Raw genomic sequence first — 17293 nt, forward strand, 5'->3', positions numbered from 1 at the left:
ACCCTGGGCTCAGCATGGAAAATGCTCCACATTGGGATTTTGGGACAGGACAGGATCCAGCCCCAGCCACTCTGCCAGATTCCAGCCCACGGGCCTGGTGTTCCAGACTGCACCTACGCGCTGGCCTGGCGTGCGGGTGCAGGCAAAACTGCACATCCTTCCCTGGAAAAGAGATTTGCCCTCCTCCCCCGCTCAGAGGGGACCCAGCCTGGAGTGGGTTTTACCGGAGGATTTGACGGAATAATCAGAAAAGCAGCCCCACAAAACACTCCTCTGGGGAGCAGTAAAATCTGCACAGTGTGTGATCACCTTCTGCTGTACGCAACCCATAACAGAGGCCTTTGAGGCCCCCTCTCTGACTTCCACCCTTCTGGCCAAGGGGAGAAAGTAGGGCTGGGGGCCTAGAAAGTACAGGGCCAACTAGAAGATGGGATTACAGCAAAAACAAAGGCTTTATTAAAGTCTTTGAAAAAAAGCTGATCGGAGGTAAGTTTTTTCCCAGGCTTTTGGCATCAAAAAGGTTTTGTCTGTCTCTCCCCTCTCTCCCCCCCCCCCATTTCCCTTCCTCCCAACACTCCATGGGCTTGGAGCAGAGCCCCATGCTGCAAAAATGGGTCTCTGGTGCAGCAAGACATTCTAGCCAGCAAGACTGTGCCACAGAACTCCAAGGTCACCTCTGCAGCCATGGCAAACCCACAGAGCATCCTGGCCCAGCAGGGCAGGCTCAGCTCCTCATCTGTAACAGGCCAAGTTGCTTCTCAATGTGCCTTTAGGAGAAGAGGCCTGGATCTATGCTTCCATGGACCCCCCCCCCCCCCCAGCAACACTTGAGTGATCAAGCTCCCCCTGCTGCGGGCTCATGTTCTTCTGGCAATCACCTGGAAGAGAGCCAGGACAAGATAAGTTGATGTGGGCTGTTCAGGCAGCACCAACTGCTGCCACTACCCCTCCACCGAACCTTCTGGGAAGTGTGCTTTACGGTGGGCTTATTCATTTTTAAGATGGAGTAGCTGGCTCATGTCACCCTTCTGACCCAAGAGGCCAGTGTCAATGTATAGGAGACTGCTCTTGGCTTTGGTGAGCTGGAGTGAACAGTTGCCCCAAGCAGTTTTTTTTTTTTTAATCATAAAGAGTTAAATATTTCCCTTGATGAAGAACTGGGAACTATCTCTCTTGGGCAGCCACCTTTTGTTGTTGTTGCTGCTCTTGGATTCTTCTACAGCTGTACCGATTGCCTTGATTTGCATGCATGGGCTACACCACAGGATCATATTGTCTTGAGCGGAGTCAAGCATCTCCTGCAGGAAGATGGGCAAGGAGTCCACCAGAGGGCAGCAGGCAACACCAGAGAAAAGAAGGGGGGAAAGCCAGCCAGGAAAAGCAATCGGAAGGAGTAATTGCAGCAGCTGCAGCTGCCGGGACTTCTGAGGTGAGGAGGGCAGGTCACTGTGACTGCATCTGCTGATTCAGCAATGCCTGCGGCAACAGGAGAAACACCAGAAGCCATGGCTGGTGCTGAAAACTCACTTCACCATCAGCAAATGGCTTTAGCGAGAGCACAGGAGCAACACAGCTCTGAGACAGCGACAAGACTCTAGTCTGGAACTCAGCCCTGCTTTTTAATTTTCATTCATAGAGCTCTTTTAATTTGAAAAGTGTTTTACAAACATTATTCTGTTTGCACTATCTACCACAAAAAAGTCACGTGAAAGCGAGCTTTAATTGCATGAGGAGCACACTAGATCAGCAGACAGCTAGACGAAACAAACATGGATAAGAACAAGGGTTGTGGGAGTTCTCCCTACACCTGAACCAGCCCTGGTATTGGGGGAGGAGAGACTTCTGTGGAAGCCAGAACCTGACATACTGCAATCAGCATATTTACTAGCAATAGCATAAGAACTACCCTGAAGCTGGATCTGAACAAAGGGCCACCTAGTCCAGCATTCTGCCTTCAACAGCAGCCAGCCAGATGCCCCAATGGGAAGTCTGCAAGCAGGACATGGAAGCGATGGTCCCACACATCTGGTATTCAAACAATTCTCTATTATGGAGATTCCTTTTAGCCATCAGCCCAACAGTCCAATTCGAGGAGGAGGAGGAGGAGGAAGGAAAGAAAGAAGGAAGGGTTAGCTCTTGTTTAAAGCTGTCTGTGCCAGTAGCCGTCACCGTACGGTGTGATTAAAATATTTTATAAATGCTTAGCATTTATATAGTACGAGCCCCACAAATTTCGGCTTGCACTGACTGCCAACCCACTATGCATGGACATCCCAACCCTGCTCCAGAGGGGCCCAGAGTCTCAGATGCTCAATGCAAAGTCAGTGAAGATCCCCCCTGCTCACATAGGTTCCCACCAGTTCAGAGCTCAGGAGAGCTCTCTGGAATGTACATGAGCCTAAACCTCCTCTTCCTCCCCACTCCTTTACTGGCTCTCTCATTGCTTAACATAACCATTGAGAATCTGTGGGCAAAATCCAGCCCACATGGGGTCCCCATCTGGCCCGCCAGTTTCCTTACCCCTCTTCCCCTGCCAGGGAAAGCTCTTATCTCAGATGAGCAGCTGACTGGAGTTTTTCCCTGCCTAGGAAGAGCTTTTCCCTGCCTAGGAAGAAGCTGGGGGGCCAAAACAGGTCCCACACCCCTGGCTTAGAACATGAGGTGCTGCTGACCTCCACCAGTGCATCCCCACCCCTGCCAGCCTGTGTTGATCGGAGGGAGGTGTGCATGCATTCATGCACACTACATGGTGGAAAGTGGTGCCAGATCACATGCTAAGCACATCCTAGAGCTGAAAGGTGCTAGAGAAAAAGCTGTGCTTTCATGTGATGCTGTGCTTTCAAGAGTACTTATGAAGCACAGCAACAGGCAGACAACCCTTCAGCTGAGTGTGCAGGAGAGGCTCCAGTGCAGCTTCCCGCACTCTACCCCTTCCTATGACTACCATTACAGCAGCCTCTTCCCTCCCATTCTCACCCCTTCAAGTGAGAAACAAGCCTCCTCCTCCCTCTTTAGCATCTCTCAGCTCAGTGCTGCCCCTCCTGTCCACCTAGCAGCACAAGTCCTTCCCCCACCCCTACTCCCATCAGTTCAACCTAATGGAAGGAGAGGGCAGTAACAGCTCATGCACTGAGCACTGCTCAGTGCTGGGGGGGGGGTGGGTCATGTATTCAGCACTGGCTGGTGCAGTGGAAGGAGCGAGGGAGGAGGAGGAAGAGGGGAAAATACTACTCGGGGGCAAAGCGGTGCAGGGGTGACTTCATGCTCACCAGAGAGAAAATGAGACCCTGCCTGTGTCATGTGCTAAGAGCAGATTTGTAGACTCCTACGTATTGGTCTAAGAATCATAGAATAGTGGGGTTGGAAGGGGCCTATAAGACCACTGAGTCCAACCCCCTGCTCAGTGCAGGAATCCAAGTCAAAGCATCCCTGACAGATGGCTGCTCAGCCTCGTTTTGAATGCCTCCAGTGTGGGAGAGCCCACAAGTCTTCTCTGACTTTTAAGATCTTGCTGCCTTTTAGTTCCAATGTTTTTACAACTGGATCTGTTTTATTTGTATTTTCAGTTGTTTTGAATTTCTTCTTATGCAAACCACTCTGAGAATTATTATTGAAGGGTGGTATAAAAACATCCAGAATAAGTTACCTATCAAATATAGTACCTTTTCTGGGCACTGAATACATTTCACATACATTATCTTAGCAATAACCCTTCCAACAACACTATTCCCGTGTTGTAGATGGGGGACTGAGGCCCAGCAAGTTTGTGGCTGTGAGCCAACACACTAGGCATTTTCACACTGCGACCAGTCCACGTCACTGGACAACCCTGGAGTTTGTTTACCTAACAGTTCACAGGAAGCTTAACTTCTTGCCCACACAGCCCTCAGTTCACATCTGCACACATCAAGGTGTCAGCCCTCTCCTCCTCCTCCTCCCCACCCCCTATATACTGACATTGGGGGCCCTTAAACTAAACCATGTAAGGAATTTCTAGCTCACAATTCCCCAAGGAGAAAAAAAGAACACATCAGCAACCACACAGCTCTCTCTAAATCTCTCTTTGGCACCTGAGGGAATTCTCAAGGAATTCCAGGACTGATAACTTTGAGCTCCTCTGTGCAGGAGCTATCGACTGCCACCTAGAACAAGGCCAGGCCATCTCCCTGCCGAGGCCAGAGGATTGCAAGCTCCTCCACTCCTACCGGCCGGCATACTCGGAGGCCTTTTCAGGGCTAATGATCTTAAATGCGAATTTTGCCCTTCCTTCAGGAAGCTCAAGAAAGCACACACAGATGTTTCTCCCCAATTTTCCTTTTACAACCAGCCTGTCAAGTAGGTAAAGCTGGGAAATGGTGAAATGCCTAAGAGCTCCATGGCAGCGTAGGGTTTGCACTCTGGCCTCCCTAGTCAAAAGATCCGTCTGTTATACCATACTGAATCCAGAGCACAGGTGAGCCTGCAGTGCCCACCAAAATTGGGCCAACAACCGATGCCCTAGCAGTGGTGCTCTCTATGACCAATCCTCTGAGCACAGATGCTAGAGTGTCTGTGAGATAACGCTCTAGCAGCCAGGCTGAGGGCTAACCATAGAGAGTGTGGCTGCTGTAACATCCCCCTCCCTGCACAGAAGGGACCTTTTGTAAGCATGGGGTGGGGGAAAGAAGGGAGGTATGTGTATCGGGGAGGGAGGTGTGTATCGGGGAGGGAGGTGTGTATCGGGGAGGGAGGTGTGTATCGGGGAGGGAGGTGTGTATCGGGGGGGGGAGGTGTGTATCGGGGGGGGAGGTGTGTATCGGGGGGGGAGGTGTGTATCGGGGGGGGGAGGTGTGTATCGGGGGGGGGAGGTGTGTATCGGGGGGGGAGGTGTGTATCGGGGGGGGAGGTGTGTATCGGGGGGGGGAGGTGTGTCTAGGAGTTTGAGGGGGGAAGGACAGGTGTGTTCAGCACCCCACCACCATGGCCCCACCCACTGCCCCCACCAGTCCTTTCCACCAATGCACCAGCCCCAACAGCTCCACCCCAGCTACCAGTGCAGTCCACCACCTGAAAACAGTTGCCCAGCCCTGCTGTAGAGGCAGAAGCTGACCACTGTAGGCGAAGGCCAGCCAGCACATGCTGAAAGCGAATCTGCCTTCCCTTCCACTGTTTTATTCCTGCATACTCCATGAAACCGTGCATTCTCACAGTTTATGTAAGCCATGGTTGAGGCCCAGTCAGGCCCGTGGGGGTTGAGTACCTCTGTGGGGGTTGAGTACCTCTGTGGGCCCCAGCACTCCCCAGGCCCAACCCCACTAGGGGATAAGAAACCCCCATGTTGTCTCCAATCAGAAATAACAAAGGGATTCCCCTTTGCGCCGCTCACCCTCCCAATCAAGGGGAAATGGTGCCCAAAGGTGAATCCCTTTGTTATCTCTGATCAGAGACAGGAGATAGTGCTGGGGAATCCCCAACACTACTTGGCCAAAACTTGCTGGAGCCAGTCCTGCAAGCCCCAGCAGAGTCCCTTCCTGCACCACTTGTGCCCCGATCAAGGAGGAGGAGCCAGACTCTGACAAGGCTTGCAGGAGACCGTTTCTGCAACCCCTGGATGAGTCCATATCTCTATGCAGATAGAGGCATGGAGGAATTATTTTAATGGAAAAGCGGGCAGGGCAGGCTGGATGAGGTCATGGGATGGGAGGGCCCCCCTCTGACTTCATCCAGCCCACCATTTTTTCTGAGGGGGTAACCCAGCCTCCAGACTAAAAGTGGTTGCCCTCCCTTGATGTAAACCTTCCAAGGTCAAAGACCCAGGATTAAGACCAGTGACAGTCTGTTGCCAGAGATAAGCTCAGGAGGGAAAGCTCAAATGGTTTTCACCCTAAGCTAGGAGACCTACTGGTAACAAGGTGAAAGAATCCCTTATTTTGGAGGAAGCAGCAGACCTGTAGCACATGGTGGGGCTTTCAACCTCCACTGCTGGCTGACGATTGTCTATTCCATTCTACACATTCATGCTCCCCAGGATCCATGCTAAGCTGACTGACTATGAAGACCTGACGAGTAAGACTGGCAGAAGCAGAAAGTCCTTTTTTTTTTTTTTACTATAGTATTATTTACAATGCACACAGCATTAGGCTCTCGACATAGGTGAAACTTGCTGTGTACAGTCAAGCCAGAGGAAAGAGAATGCAGTGGCAGAGGAAGGCTAGTGCTACACACCAAAAACAGCTGCTCAGAAGCAAAGCATGGGAGGGTCTGAATCACCAGGACCACTGACAATATAAAAACCTCTGAGATCAACCTATCAGGAAACCCTAATATGAAAGCAGGAAAGACCTCATAGGCTGCCTGCAGAACTGATTACTTACGCAATTGTATCAATCTACACATAAAAAAGGAGAAGACACCATTGACAGCTATTCAATAACCAGTGCAATAGGGGAATAAATCCTTCCTAAATTCAGATATGACAATCGGGGCAATGCAATCTTTTTCCTTCACATGTACCACTTTTACTTCAGCCATCTGACTGACAAAGTTCAAAGAATATTCACGAGCTTTGTGAGAAGCAAAACAGTTCAACAGGAGATAATACGCAGTTCAAAAACTACATGTGATCTAGCTTTCCCTCACCACTAGACAGCATTTTCAGAAATCTATCGAGATCTCCAACCTCCTGCTAGCAAACATCCCTGCTAAAGGGCTGACATTTAAAGTATGATGACAACAGGAAATCCTTTCTTTCTCTCTTTCTTTCAGGATGAGGCTCCATTTTGCCCTCAAGTGATCTCTCCTATCTGTGCAACCCCTAACAGTCCCCAGGGTGAGTGGGAGTTCTAGCAGGGCCTGGCTGCCAGAATTAAATTTAAGTCACACAGTTAGAATAAGACCAGCCACTAGGACGCTTTGCTGAATTGCCACTTCTGTGGCTGTTGCTCACTGCAGCAAGGGCAACAAATCCCATCACAGAGAAACCACTACCTCAGCAGAGTCCTAGTCAGGACAGTTCATAGATTATTCCTTTTTTCAGGGAAGGCCGTAGATTATGATTTGATGTGCTTTAAGGTGCAATCCTATGCACGTTGACAGAAAAAACCTACAAATCCAAGCATGCCCCAGCTAGCCATGCTGGGAGTTGTAGGATGTTTTTCCATCTGAACATGCGTAGGATTGTGCCTTCAGCAATTAAGAATCCAAGAGCTCCAGGAACTCAGAAAATGCCCTACTCCATGGGTTAAGCACTGCCTCTCATCCCTCTCTGACACTTCCTGAGATGCTGGCTGACAAAGAAATCGACAGAGCAAAGCTGAAAAATGGCTGAAGACATTGCACAAGCAAAGTAGAAGCAAAGCCCTGTTAAGTGGCTAAGGGGACCTCTTCCCTGCAGGTGAAACATTTATACTTTCGCTTCTCAGCATTAAGTTCCATTGCCACCCTGTTGAGGAGAGAAGTGGGTGGGAGCTTTTAAAAAAGGAAATTCTTAAGGCACAATTGCAAACCATTCTAACAAGAAAAAAAGGTGGAAGACAACAGAAGAAGCCCATGTGGCGTCACAAAAAGCTTAGAGATGACCTGAAAACAAAAAAGGACACATATAGGAAGTGGAAGGAAGGACAAGCAACAAAGGAAGAGTACAGGCAGGTAGCACAGAATTGCAGGGATGGCGTCAGGAAGGCTAAAGCTGAGAACGAGCTGAGGTTAGCAAGGGATGCTAAAAGCACCAAAAGGCTTTCTTCAGCTACGTGCATAGTAAAAGGCAGAGGAAAGAAATGGTGGTTCAGCTATTAAATAAGGATGGCAAAACGATAACAGATGACAAAGAAAAGGCAGAGGTGCTCAATTCCTACTTTGGCTCAGTCTTCTCCCAAAAGAGGGTCTATGACCCCCCCTGGCAAAGGCGAAGTACAGGCTGATGAGGCAGGATTGCAGCTTGAGATCGACAGGCATAAGGTCAAGGAACACCTCATTACTTTGAATGAGTTCAAATCTCCAGGGCCAGATGAACTGCATCCTAGAGTCATAAAGGAACTGGCAGAAGAACTCTCAGAACCGCTGTCTATTCTCTTTGAGAAATCATGGAGGACGGGGGAAGTGCCAGATGACTGGAGGAGGGCTAACGTTCTCCCTATCTTCAAAAAGGGTAAAAAGGAGGAACCTGGGAACTACAGACCAGTCAGTCTGACATCAATCCCTGGGAAAATTCTGGAGCAGATGATAAAGCAATCCATCTGGAAGCACCTTGAAAACAATGTTGTGATTACTCGAAGCCAACATGGATTTGTCAAGAACAAGTCATGCCAGACAAATCTGATCTCATTTTTTGATAAAGTCACCTCCCTTGTGGACTGTGGGAATGCTGTAGTCATAATATACCTCGACTTCAGCAAAGCTTTCGACAAAGTGCCCCATGATATCCTGATAAGCAAACTAGCTCAAAGTGGGCTAGATAAAACAACGATTCGGTGGATCCACAGATGGCTACAAAAGCGGACTCAAAGGGTGCTTATCAATGGGACCTTCTCAAACTGGGGAGAGGTAACGAGTGGGCTACCGCAGGTCTCAGTTCTGGGCCCACTGCTCTTCAACATTTGTATTAATGACTTGGAGGAGGTGGTGCAGGGAATGCTGATCACATTTGCAGGTGACACAAAATTGGGCAGGATAGCTAATACTTTGGAAGACAGAAACAAAATTCAAAGTGATCTGGATATACTGGAGCGCTGGGAAGAAAACGGAATGACATTGAATAGGGATAAATGCCAAGTTCTGCACCTAGGAAAAAGAAACCTAATGCACAGTTACAAGATGGGGGATACTTGGCTCAACAACACTACAAGCGAGAAGGATCTTGGAATTGTTGTCTATCACAAGCTGAGTATGAGCCAACCATGTGATGGGGCTGCAAAAAAAGGCAAATGCTATTTTGGGCTGCATTCATAGAAGCCTCGCTTCCAAATCCCGGGAAGTACTAGTTCCCCTCTACTCAGCACTGGTTAGGCCTCATCTGGAGCACTGTGTCCAGTTCTGGGCACCACACTTTAAGAAGGATGCAGACAAGCTGGAGAGAGTTCAGAGGAGGGCAACGAAGATGATCAGGGGACTGGAAACAAAGCCCTATGAGAAGAGACTGAAGGAAGTGGGTATGTTTAGCTTTGAGAAGAGAAGACTGAGGGGAGATATGATAGCGCTCTTCAAGTACTTAAAAGATTGTCACAGAGAGGGAGGCCAGGATCTCTTCTCGACCATCCCAGAGTGCAGGACACGGAATCATGGGCTCAAGTGACAGGAAGCCAGATTCCGGCTGAACATCAGGAAAAACTTCCTGTTAGTGCAATACAACAATGGAACCCATTAGCTAGGGAGGTAGTGGGCTCTCCCACACTGGAGGCCTTCAAGACGAGGCTGGACAGCCATCTTTCAGGGATGCTCTGACCTGGATTCCTGCATTGAGCAGGGGGTTGGACTCGATGGCCTTGTAGGCCCCTTCCAACCCTACAATTCTATGATTCTATGGTTCTATGAAGTGTATCTGATCACTGGTATACTTATTCCAGTATTTCCCAAAGACTTAGAACAGAAATCGCACTATACCTTCCAACCCTGTCCAGGAGTCCTGTACTTTCCTCTGCAAGTCTGAGTTTAAGGCGCTTATTTGCCCCATACTTCCACTCACTGCAACTGCCCCAGAGACCAAATATAAGTAAGGCTACTTAAAATCTTTGTGAAGTAGCACATTAAATATTTTTGAATGAACACCTGTTACTATAAGAGCACAAAACATAGTTTGGCAAAACTGAAGACTGAGTGCTTCAGAAGCTGTGCTATACAAGGCCTGACTATCTGACCATCCAGCCCAGTACTATCTATTCTGACAGGTAGTGACTCTCCAGTGTCTACAAAGTAGCTTACAACATAATCAAACCAAGCTACTTTTAAACAATATCATAGAAACAATATAAATTATAAAATGCTTATGAAATGTATTAAATAAAACAGCAACAGCAACACTGAGAAATATCCCACTTCAGTCCAGCAAAGATCAAGCAAAGGCTATCTGCCACAGCAGTACAAACCAGTCTTTCCCAGCCCTGCCAACTGAGAGCCTTTGAACTGGAGATGCCAGGAAGTGAACCTGGGACCTTCTGCATGAGAAGCCTGTGCTCTTCCCCTGAGCTGTGATCCCAGAAATAAACTGGAGAGGGGCGTTTTACACCCCGTTTTCCATTCCAATATGCTCAAGGTGGCTTACAAAACTTAAAATTAAGAGAAATATACTAAAAACAAGGAAACAAACAGCATCAGAGTCCATCAGAAACACAAAAGGAAGTCTAATAAAACTGGGCAAAAAGCAAGCCAAACCCTTGCTTAACTGAAGAGGTTTTAACTGGTGAAGGATCATCATCAATGGAGAAAAAAAAATCTCACAGGACAGGGATTTCCACGATCTGGGTGCTGTTACAATGTTACCACAGATGACTCCTGATCCACCTTTAAGTATCTGCATGATTATGACAGGGAGAAAATTAGCCTCACCATAACTTTACTTGGAGTAAAATGTTCCTACCTACACAAGTTGATTAAATTCCAAGGAAAAAACTAATTCTAGTGATTGGGCTGCAGTACAGTTGTGGGAATTCACCACCTTTCATTGTGTCTGCATACAGAATCATAGAATAGTAGGGTTGGAAGGGGCCTACAAGGCCACCAAGTCCAACCCCCCGCTCAATGCAGGAATCCAAGTCAGAGCATCCCTGACAGATGGCTGTCCAGCTTCGTCGTGAATGCCTCCAGTGTGGGAGAGCCCACTACCTCCCTGTGTGTGTGTGTGTGTGTGTGTGTACCAAGGATATGTGGAAAACAATATTGAAGGAATGCAAAATTTCTTTCCCTTGAAACTCTCTCAAAAAGCTACACACCAAGAGCTGCATGAAGATGGAATGCCACAGATGTGACACCCCCACATTCTATACTTACTTGCATATTTTCAGAAGGCAACACACCTGTTGACTTCTCTTCAACCCCACTGTTGTTGTCTTTCTCCTCTTCCTCTTCTGTGATACTGTCACTCCCAGAATCCTCCAGGCCAGAGAAGACACTTTCTTCACTGTCTGTCAGATCATCACTTTCCTCTTCTTGATTCTCAAGGGCCAGGGTGCTAAAAAGAGGCTAATGAAAAGAAACAGCAAGCATCAGAGGACTGTACTATCAATAGGATTTGTGCCAAATCCTCTTGCAGACCACAAGGCCCCTCCTAAGAATGGTGCGGGAAATGTTGGTGGAATGAATATCCAGCAGAATCAATAATCAGAGAGCTGATGTTGCCATCCTTCCAGTACTCCTGGATATCCTTCTAGCATATCATATCCTGTCGTTCAGATGTCTCATCTTCACCAGGGATGGCTAATTAGCAATCCCTGAAATCAAATCTCTCCCCACCTCCCGAGGTAATTTTATCTGGCCCCTAGTGTTGCTACCCAATTTTTTCTAATATATTGTGAACAATTAGGCCTTAGATTCACTTATAAAAGGAAGTGTTTTCAACTTATTAGAAGTTGCAATAACAACTTACTTTATTGTAACACCTCTTTTTGTGTGTAACATGCTTATAGTGTGCAAATGGGCTGGCGTGGCAGGTGCAGCACTTGACTTGGTCTGATGAAGTGAGGACTCACACTCAACCATGAAACTCACTTTGGGTCAGTCACTCTCTCCCAGCCTAACTTACCTCACAGTTGGGGCTCTCCCATTTTACCTTCACGTATGTGCTTCCCTGAGCTCCTCAGAGGAATGACATACAAGTAAAGGTGCATATTTGCATGTGATGCTGTGTCAAAACACAAGCGCTCTGTAACTGTACAGAAATTACTGCTAGCTGGAACCAGCTTTATTACAGAGCTTGATGTGAGCAGGAGTCCTTTGGGGTGGTAAATACACTTCTGCTTTCCCAGACACTGGGACTGTGGAAATACAGAAGTTGGCTAGCCCAGTTATAACTGGAGTACAACTTTGAGCCAGACATGCTTTCCTGACTACAGTAGAACTCAGGTTCCACTGATAATCCTGAACAGACAATTGCAGGCCCCAGGACAGAGTGCTTACGTTCTCAATAAGAGTGGGTTAACAGGTACAAGGAAGAACACCCAGAGAACATTAGCTATTGGGTGGGTTACAAATGTAATTAATAAACAAATGTAGGAAGCTGCCTCCCACCCAGCCAGATCACCTCACAGAACTGTTGTTGTGAGGATAAAACAGTGAGGAGGAGGATTATGTACACTGCCTTGGGTTCCTTGAGGAGGAAAAAAGGCAGGATATAAATGTAATGAATGAATGAATGAATGAATAAATAAATCTAGTCCAGCATTCTGTTCACGCAGTAGCCAACCAGCTGTCGACCAGGATACAAGCAGGGCATGAGCACAACAGCACCCTCCCGCCCATGTTCCCCAGCAACTGGTGCACAGAGCCTCTGGTAGTGGAAGTAGCACATGGCCATCAGGACTAGTAGCCACTGAGAGCCCTTTCCTCCAGGAATTTGTCCAACCCCCTTTCAAAGCCCTTCAAATTGGAGGCCATCACCACACCCCGTGGCAGCGAGTTCCATAGTTTAACTACGCGCGGTGTGAAGATCTCGAGCAAGCAGGGGACTGAGATCACAGAACAGTAGCGCCGGAAGGGGCCTACAAGGCCCCAGGGCACGCCAAACGCGCTCCGCTACCGCTGAGCCACAGCCCCCCGCCCCTGGCGACCGAAGGACTCCGTCGGCTTGGCACGGAGGGGCGGACTTCGGAAGAGCGGCCTCCTGCCGAGCAGCCAGGCCCCTGGCCCGCCTGTGAGGCGCGGGAAGGGCCGAGGCTCGACGCCGGCAGCCTCTCCTGCCGATACCCCGGAGAGCCGCCGCTGCCGGTCAGCGTGCGCAACGCCGGGCCAGGCGGGCCAAGGCAGCCCCCGACGCGCCCCCGCCCCCGCGGCCCTCCCGCGGGGCGCGGGCAGCGCGGCGCGCACGGGGCGCGGGCCTGAGCCCCTCCGCCCGCGGCCCCGCCGGCGCGCAGCGGGGCCAAGCACGTGTGCAGCCGGCGCGCGGCGGAGGCCCCGCCCGCGCCCCCCGGCCCTCACCCGGCTGCCGCTGCCGCCTTCGCCCGCGCCGGGCTGCATGGCTCCCTCGGAGGAGCGCCGCCGCCGCCGCGCCGCGCCGCGTGCGCTCTCCACGCCAGCGGCCCGCGACGGCGCATGCGCGCGGAGGCCGGCGGCGGCCCGCCCCTCCCCGCTCGGCTCGGGGGATCCCCTGGGCGGGCGCCCCGGCGCGGCGCTTGCGGCTGCGTTGCTCTGCGCTCGGGGAAGCCTCCGCTTCTTTTTGTTCTTTGCTGGCAATAATTACGAAGGGGCCCGACAGCAGGTGCCTGGGAACTTGTCCGAGCGGGAGGTCCGAGGTGGCAGAGCCACGCCCACCCGCCTGCGCGCTTTCGTGCTCGAAGGCTGCGGCGGGACGGCGCGCCCAGCGCGCAGGCGCCGAGGTCGCGGACCCGGGTCGGTGGGCAGGCGCCTCTGGAGAAGCGCGCATGCGCCACTCCACGCCGCTGCAAGCGGACGCCTAACTCGCGCGCGGAGCTCAGCTTCCGGGCGGGCTTCGGGGGCCATTTTTTCTCTCTCGAGCAGAATCTGCGGCTGGGACGTTCCGCGTTTTAGCGTAGCTGTGGCTGAGTAGCGACCTGTCCCTCCCGCACCCCCCAGCAGAAGGTGGCGCGAAAGACAAGAATCCGAACGCTTTCCAACCTAGACATTCGTGTCAAGCGGTGTTTTATTTTTAAATATGTACTTAAAAACATTAAATATTGCACACCAATCAATGGGGCGCACGGTCAGGGGGCAATTCAAACGCACTGCCCTTGTGGTAACCCCAGGGGGAGTGCTTTGTAACGGGGGCGTTTTGGCTTTAATCTCAAACCAGCCTCAGCCCCAGTGGTCTACTCTGCAGGGTTGTCGTAAGCCTCTCTCTCCCCCGCCTCCAGCGCAGAATGGGAACAGTGGACTGGACGGACAAAGCGAAAATGTTACGTCACACGCAGACGCAATTACGCTGGCTGGGGCATGCCGGGAGTTGCGGGCCTTTTCTCTGCCTGAACACGCATAAGATTGCGCCCTGCACGTATTAAGCGCTCCATAAAATCCTCAAGCGGCGCACGATTTCTGCGGCCTCTAAAGAGCCGCGCGCAGGCGCCGCGCTTGGGGCGAGCGGCCGGGAGCCGCAGGAGCGCATGCGCACGACTGTCAACTCTCCACCGCGAGACGCGCAATAAAGTCTAGCCGGAGCGGCGCGCTGTACTGCGCCTGCGCGTCGCAAGATGGCGGCGGCCATGCCTGGCTGTTCTGACGGGCTGAGTGCGCAGGGAGGGCTCGCGCCTCGGCGGGCTCTGGGCAGCCTCGGCCGCTAGCCAGCCTTTCGCTCAGGCGGCGGCGGGGGCCGGGGCCGGGCCGAGGCGCGCCTGAGGGGCGGGGAGGCCGGCTTCGCCTAGCCTGGTCCGCCCCGGCCCACCTCGAGCAGACCCGGCCGGCCACCGTCGAGGCATGGAGAATTCCGGCGCCGCCGGGGGAGGCGGAGGGGGCAGCAACGTGCCCGCCTTCCTCACCAAGCTGTGGACCCTGGTGGAGGATCCTGACACCGACCCGCTCATCTGCTGGAGCCCGGTGAGGGCGGGGCGGGGGCGGAGGAGTGGGGGGCGGGGCGCTCGCTCGCTCGCTCTGCTGCCCCTCCCGCCTGGGGTTCTGGTCTCTCGCTCTCCCTTGCCCGGCCTTTGCCCAGCGCCTAGCGCGCTGGCACCGAGGTACACGTGATGCTGGGGGTGGCACCCAGTGCTCGGGGCTGGCCTCCACCTCGGGGCTGAGCCTGACCGCCGATGTCTCGCGCTCTCTGTCTAAGGCAAGGTCAGGCCACCTGTTGTCCTCCAGATGTTTTGGACTGCTCCTCATAAGCCCCAGCCATGGTCAGCGGTCAGGGATGATCGGAGCTGTAATCCAAAACATCTAGAGGGCACTAGGTTGCCTGCCCCTGCTGTAATGTATACAGGTCCTTTCGGCAGGAATGCTGCAGCGGGTGCTCAGTCCAACCTTCAGTAGTTGCAGAGTTTCGGAATGCCTTGCCCTCTGCCACACCCCTCTTCCGTCCTGGTCCTCCTCTTGGAGAGCCACCCTTAATCTCCCCTGCCTGCCCTTCCTTAATCTTCTCTTTACTCTTATGCTCCTCTTTTCCAGCCCCACCTTGCCTGGCTATAAATCTTGTGGGCAGTGAATGTGCCACTGTTTGCCCAGCTCTTGTGCTGGACTGCTTACATATGAAGTGTTTGTAGATGCCTACCGTAACCTCCTGCTATGGCAGATGTTTCTAGGCAGAGATGTCCTTTCTGAGAAAGATTCCATTGTTTGACCAGACAGCTCACTTTACCCTGGCCTCATCTACAATTGAGCATTATTTTCTAGGAGACCATCTGAATCTGCTTTCTCAGATTTTGCACGTTAGTTTAGTGAAATCGAGAGCTAGTGTAGTCCAGTATCCTGTAGTGGGTTTGGGCTGTGCAATGCTGCTTTCAGAATAGTAGAGGAATCAATTGAGTACCTCTAGGCAAGGCACTGTCAGCTTCTGTTCACCATATATAAAACAGGGATATTAGTAACTGGCTTTATACTCTGGGGGAAAGACTCGAGGCTGAATTAAGCAGATTTCTGAATATTGACCATTCCCCTTTATTACTTGGCCTTGGGTAATCCCCCTTCCACAGCTTCCATGCCAGCTTTGATACTATAATATGCAGTTCATATTCCCTAATATGGTTGTCACTGCCTGAATATTCAAACATTGGTTTTCTCTTTACACAGCATCTCGCCTCCCCTACACATACACACACACACACACACACACACTCTCTCTCTCTCTCCATATTTCCTTGAGATGTAGTCACTATCAAATAGAGGAATATATTACCCAGATTGCTCATATTCAAATAACTTGATTCTGGTGATCAGGAAGTTGACACTTTTCAACTTGCTTTCATTGCCATATGGATCTCAAGTTTCTGTTGATGGAACTCATAAATGTGAAAGATAGTAGCAAAGCAAAGGAACACAGGTGATTGAGAATGCTAGAAAGAGTAGGGCTGGTTTGGTTGAAAACTTCTCTAAAAGCGTATGCTGACCATCACCTCCTAGAAAATATTCACTTCCTGTTGCACCCAGTCCTTTGTCATTCTGGCTGAAGAGCCCAGCATACCTTTTATTTTAGTTCTGGCCCCTGCTTAACATCCTGCACTCATCGGCCCCTTTCTGCCTTTTCTCTGCCCTTGTAGCCATTGGCTTCTAATACTTACTGTTGCTCTTGTTCTCCCACTTTCTCTTTCATCCACCCTTTTTTATCCCCTTCCTCCATTCATGACTTTGTCTCTCATGCACCTCCAGTCTGTAGTCACTTGTCTCTATAGTGAGAGAAGTTTTCAGAATTCCAAGCAGTATGGTTATTTTTTATTCATTTAAAAAAATTGTATCCCGCCCTATGTCATTAAGATCTCAGGGCAGCGTACAAAATTTAAACAGTAAAAAACAAGTAATTTAAACTGCTAAAAACATATTAAACCTTGGACAAGCTAATACCAATTAAAATCTTAAAACATTAAAACAGTTTAAAGAGCGCTACTTTAGGGAATACATTTTGGCCTCAAAGGCTTTGGTAAAAAGCCATGTTTTTACTTGACGCTGAAATGAGACTAATGTCTGTGCCAATCGGGCCTCCAAGGGGAGAGCATTCCAGAACTGCGGTGCCACAGCAGAGAAGGCCCTCTCCCACATCCCACCATAGTGTATGTTTCGCACTGGTGGGATGCAGAGGAGGGCCTCTCCAACAGATCTCAGTCTTTAGGCAGGCATATATAGGGAGAGGCATGCCCATAAATATCGAGCTCCCAAGCCATTTAGGGCTTTAAATGTCATCACCAAAACCTTGAATTCTGACCAGAAGTGTATTGGCAGCTAGTGCAATCCCTTTAAAACTGGTGTTATGTGATTTATATAAGATGTTCCAGTCAGCATTCTAGCTGCTGCATTTTGCATTAGCTGCAACTTCTGAGTCGTCTTCAAGGGCAGCCCCACATAAAGTGCATTGCAGTAGTCTAACTGGGACGTTACCAGTGCGTGTATTACTGTGGCTAGGTTACCCTTGTCCAGGAAAGGCTGTAGCTGCCAAAGCAGGCCCTAAGTACTCTGAGCCACGGAGTCTTGCTGGAGCTCCAATGACAGGGATGGGTCTAGGACTACTCCCAAGCTA

General features: G+C 50.5%; 2 protein-coding genes across 4 annotated transcripts in view; one reads left to right on the top strand and one right to left on the bottom strand.

The window, feature by feature from the left end:
- Window positions 1-13200, bottom strand: part of BOP1 (BOP1 ribosomal biogenesis factor) — a 105292-nt gene extending 92092 nt beyond the window's left edge. Inside the window, exons 1-2 of one of the 2 annotated variants that reach the window (XM_084854738.1) lie at window positions 13102-13200; window positions 10960-11151 (exon numbers count right to left, since the gene is read on the bottom strand). In XM_084854738.1, coding sequence (XP_084710864.1) covers window positions 10960-11151; window positions 13102-13140 — 231 coding nt within the window. In that variant the 5' untranslated portion in view covers window positions 13141-13200. The remainder of the gene's footprint in view (window positions 1-10959; window positions 11152-13101) is intronic. The other variant, XM_084854742.1, reaches the window with a different exon arrangement.
- A 1104-nt stretch (window positions 13201-14304) lies between these two features.
- HSF1 (heat shock transcription factor 1) overlaps window positions 14305-17293 on the top strand; it is a 70339-nt gene continuing 67350 nt past the window's right edge. For both annotated transcript variants that reach the window (XM_084854743.1, XM_084854744.1), the window contains exon 1: window positions 14305-14670. In XM_084854743.1, the coding sequence (XP_084710869.1) occupies window positions 14551-14670 (120 nt within the window). In that variant the 5' untranslated portion in view covers window positions 14305-14550. The remainder of the gene's footprint in view (window positions 14671-17293) is intronic.

Source organism: Heloderma suspectum, chromosome 4 (assembly GCF_057233095.1).
Source record: "Heloderma suspectum isolate Gila_16-S chromosome 4, 16-S_ref, whole genome shotgun sequence".
Classification (NCBI taxonomy): Eukaryota; Metazoa; Chordata; class Lepidosauria; order Squamata; family Helodermatidae; genus Heloderma; species Heloderma suspectum.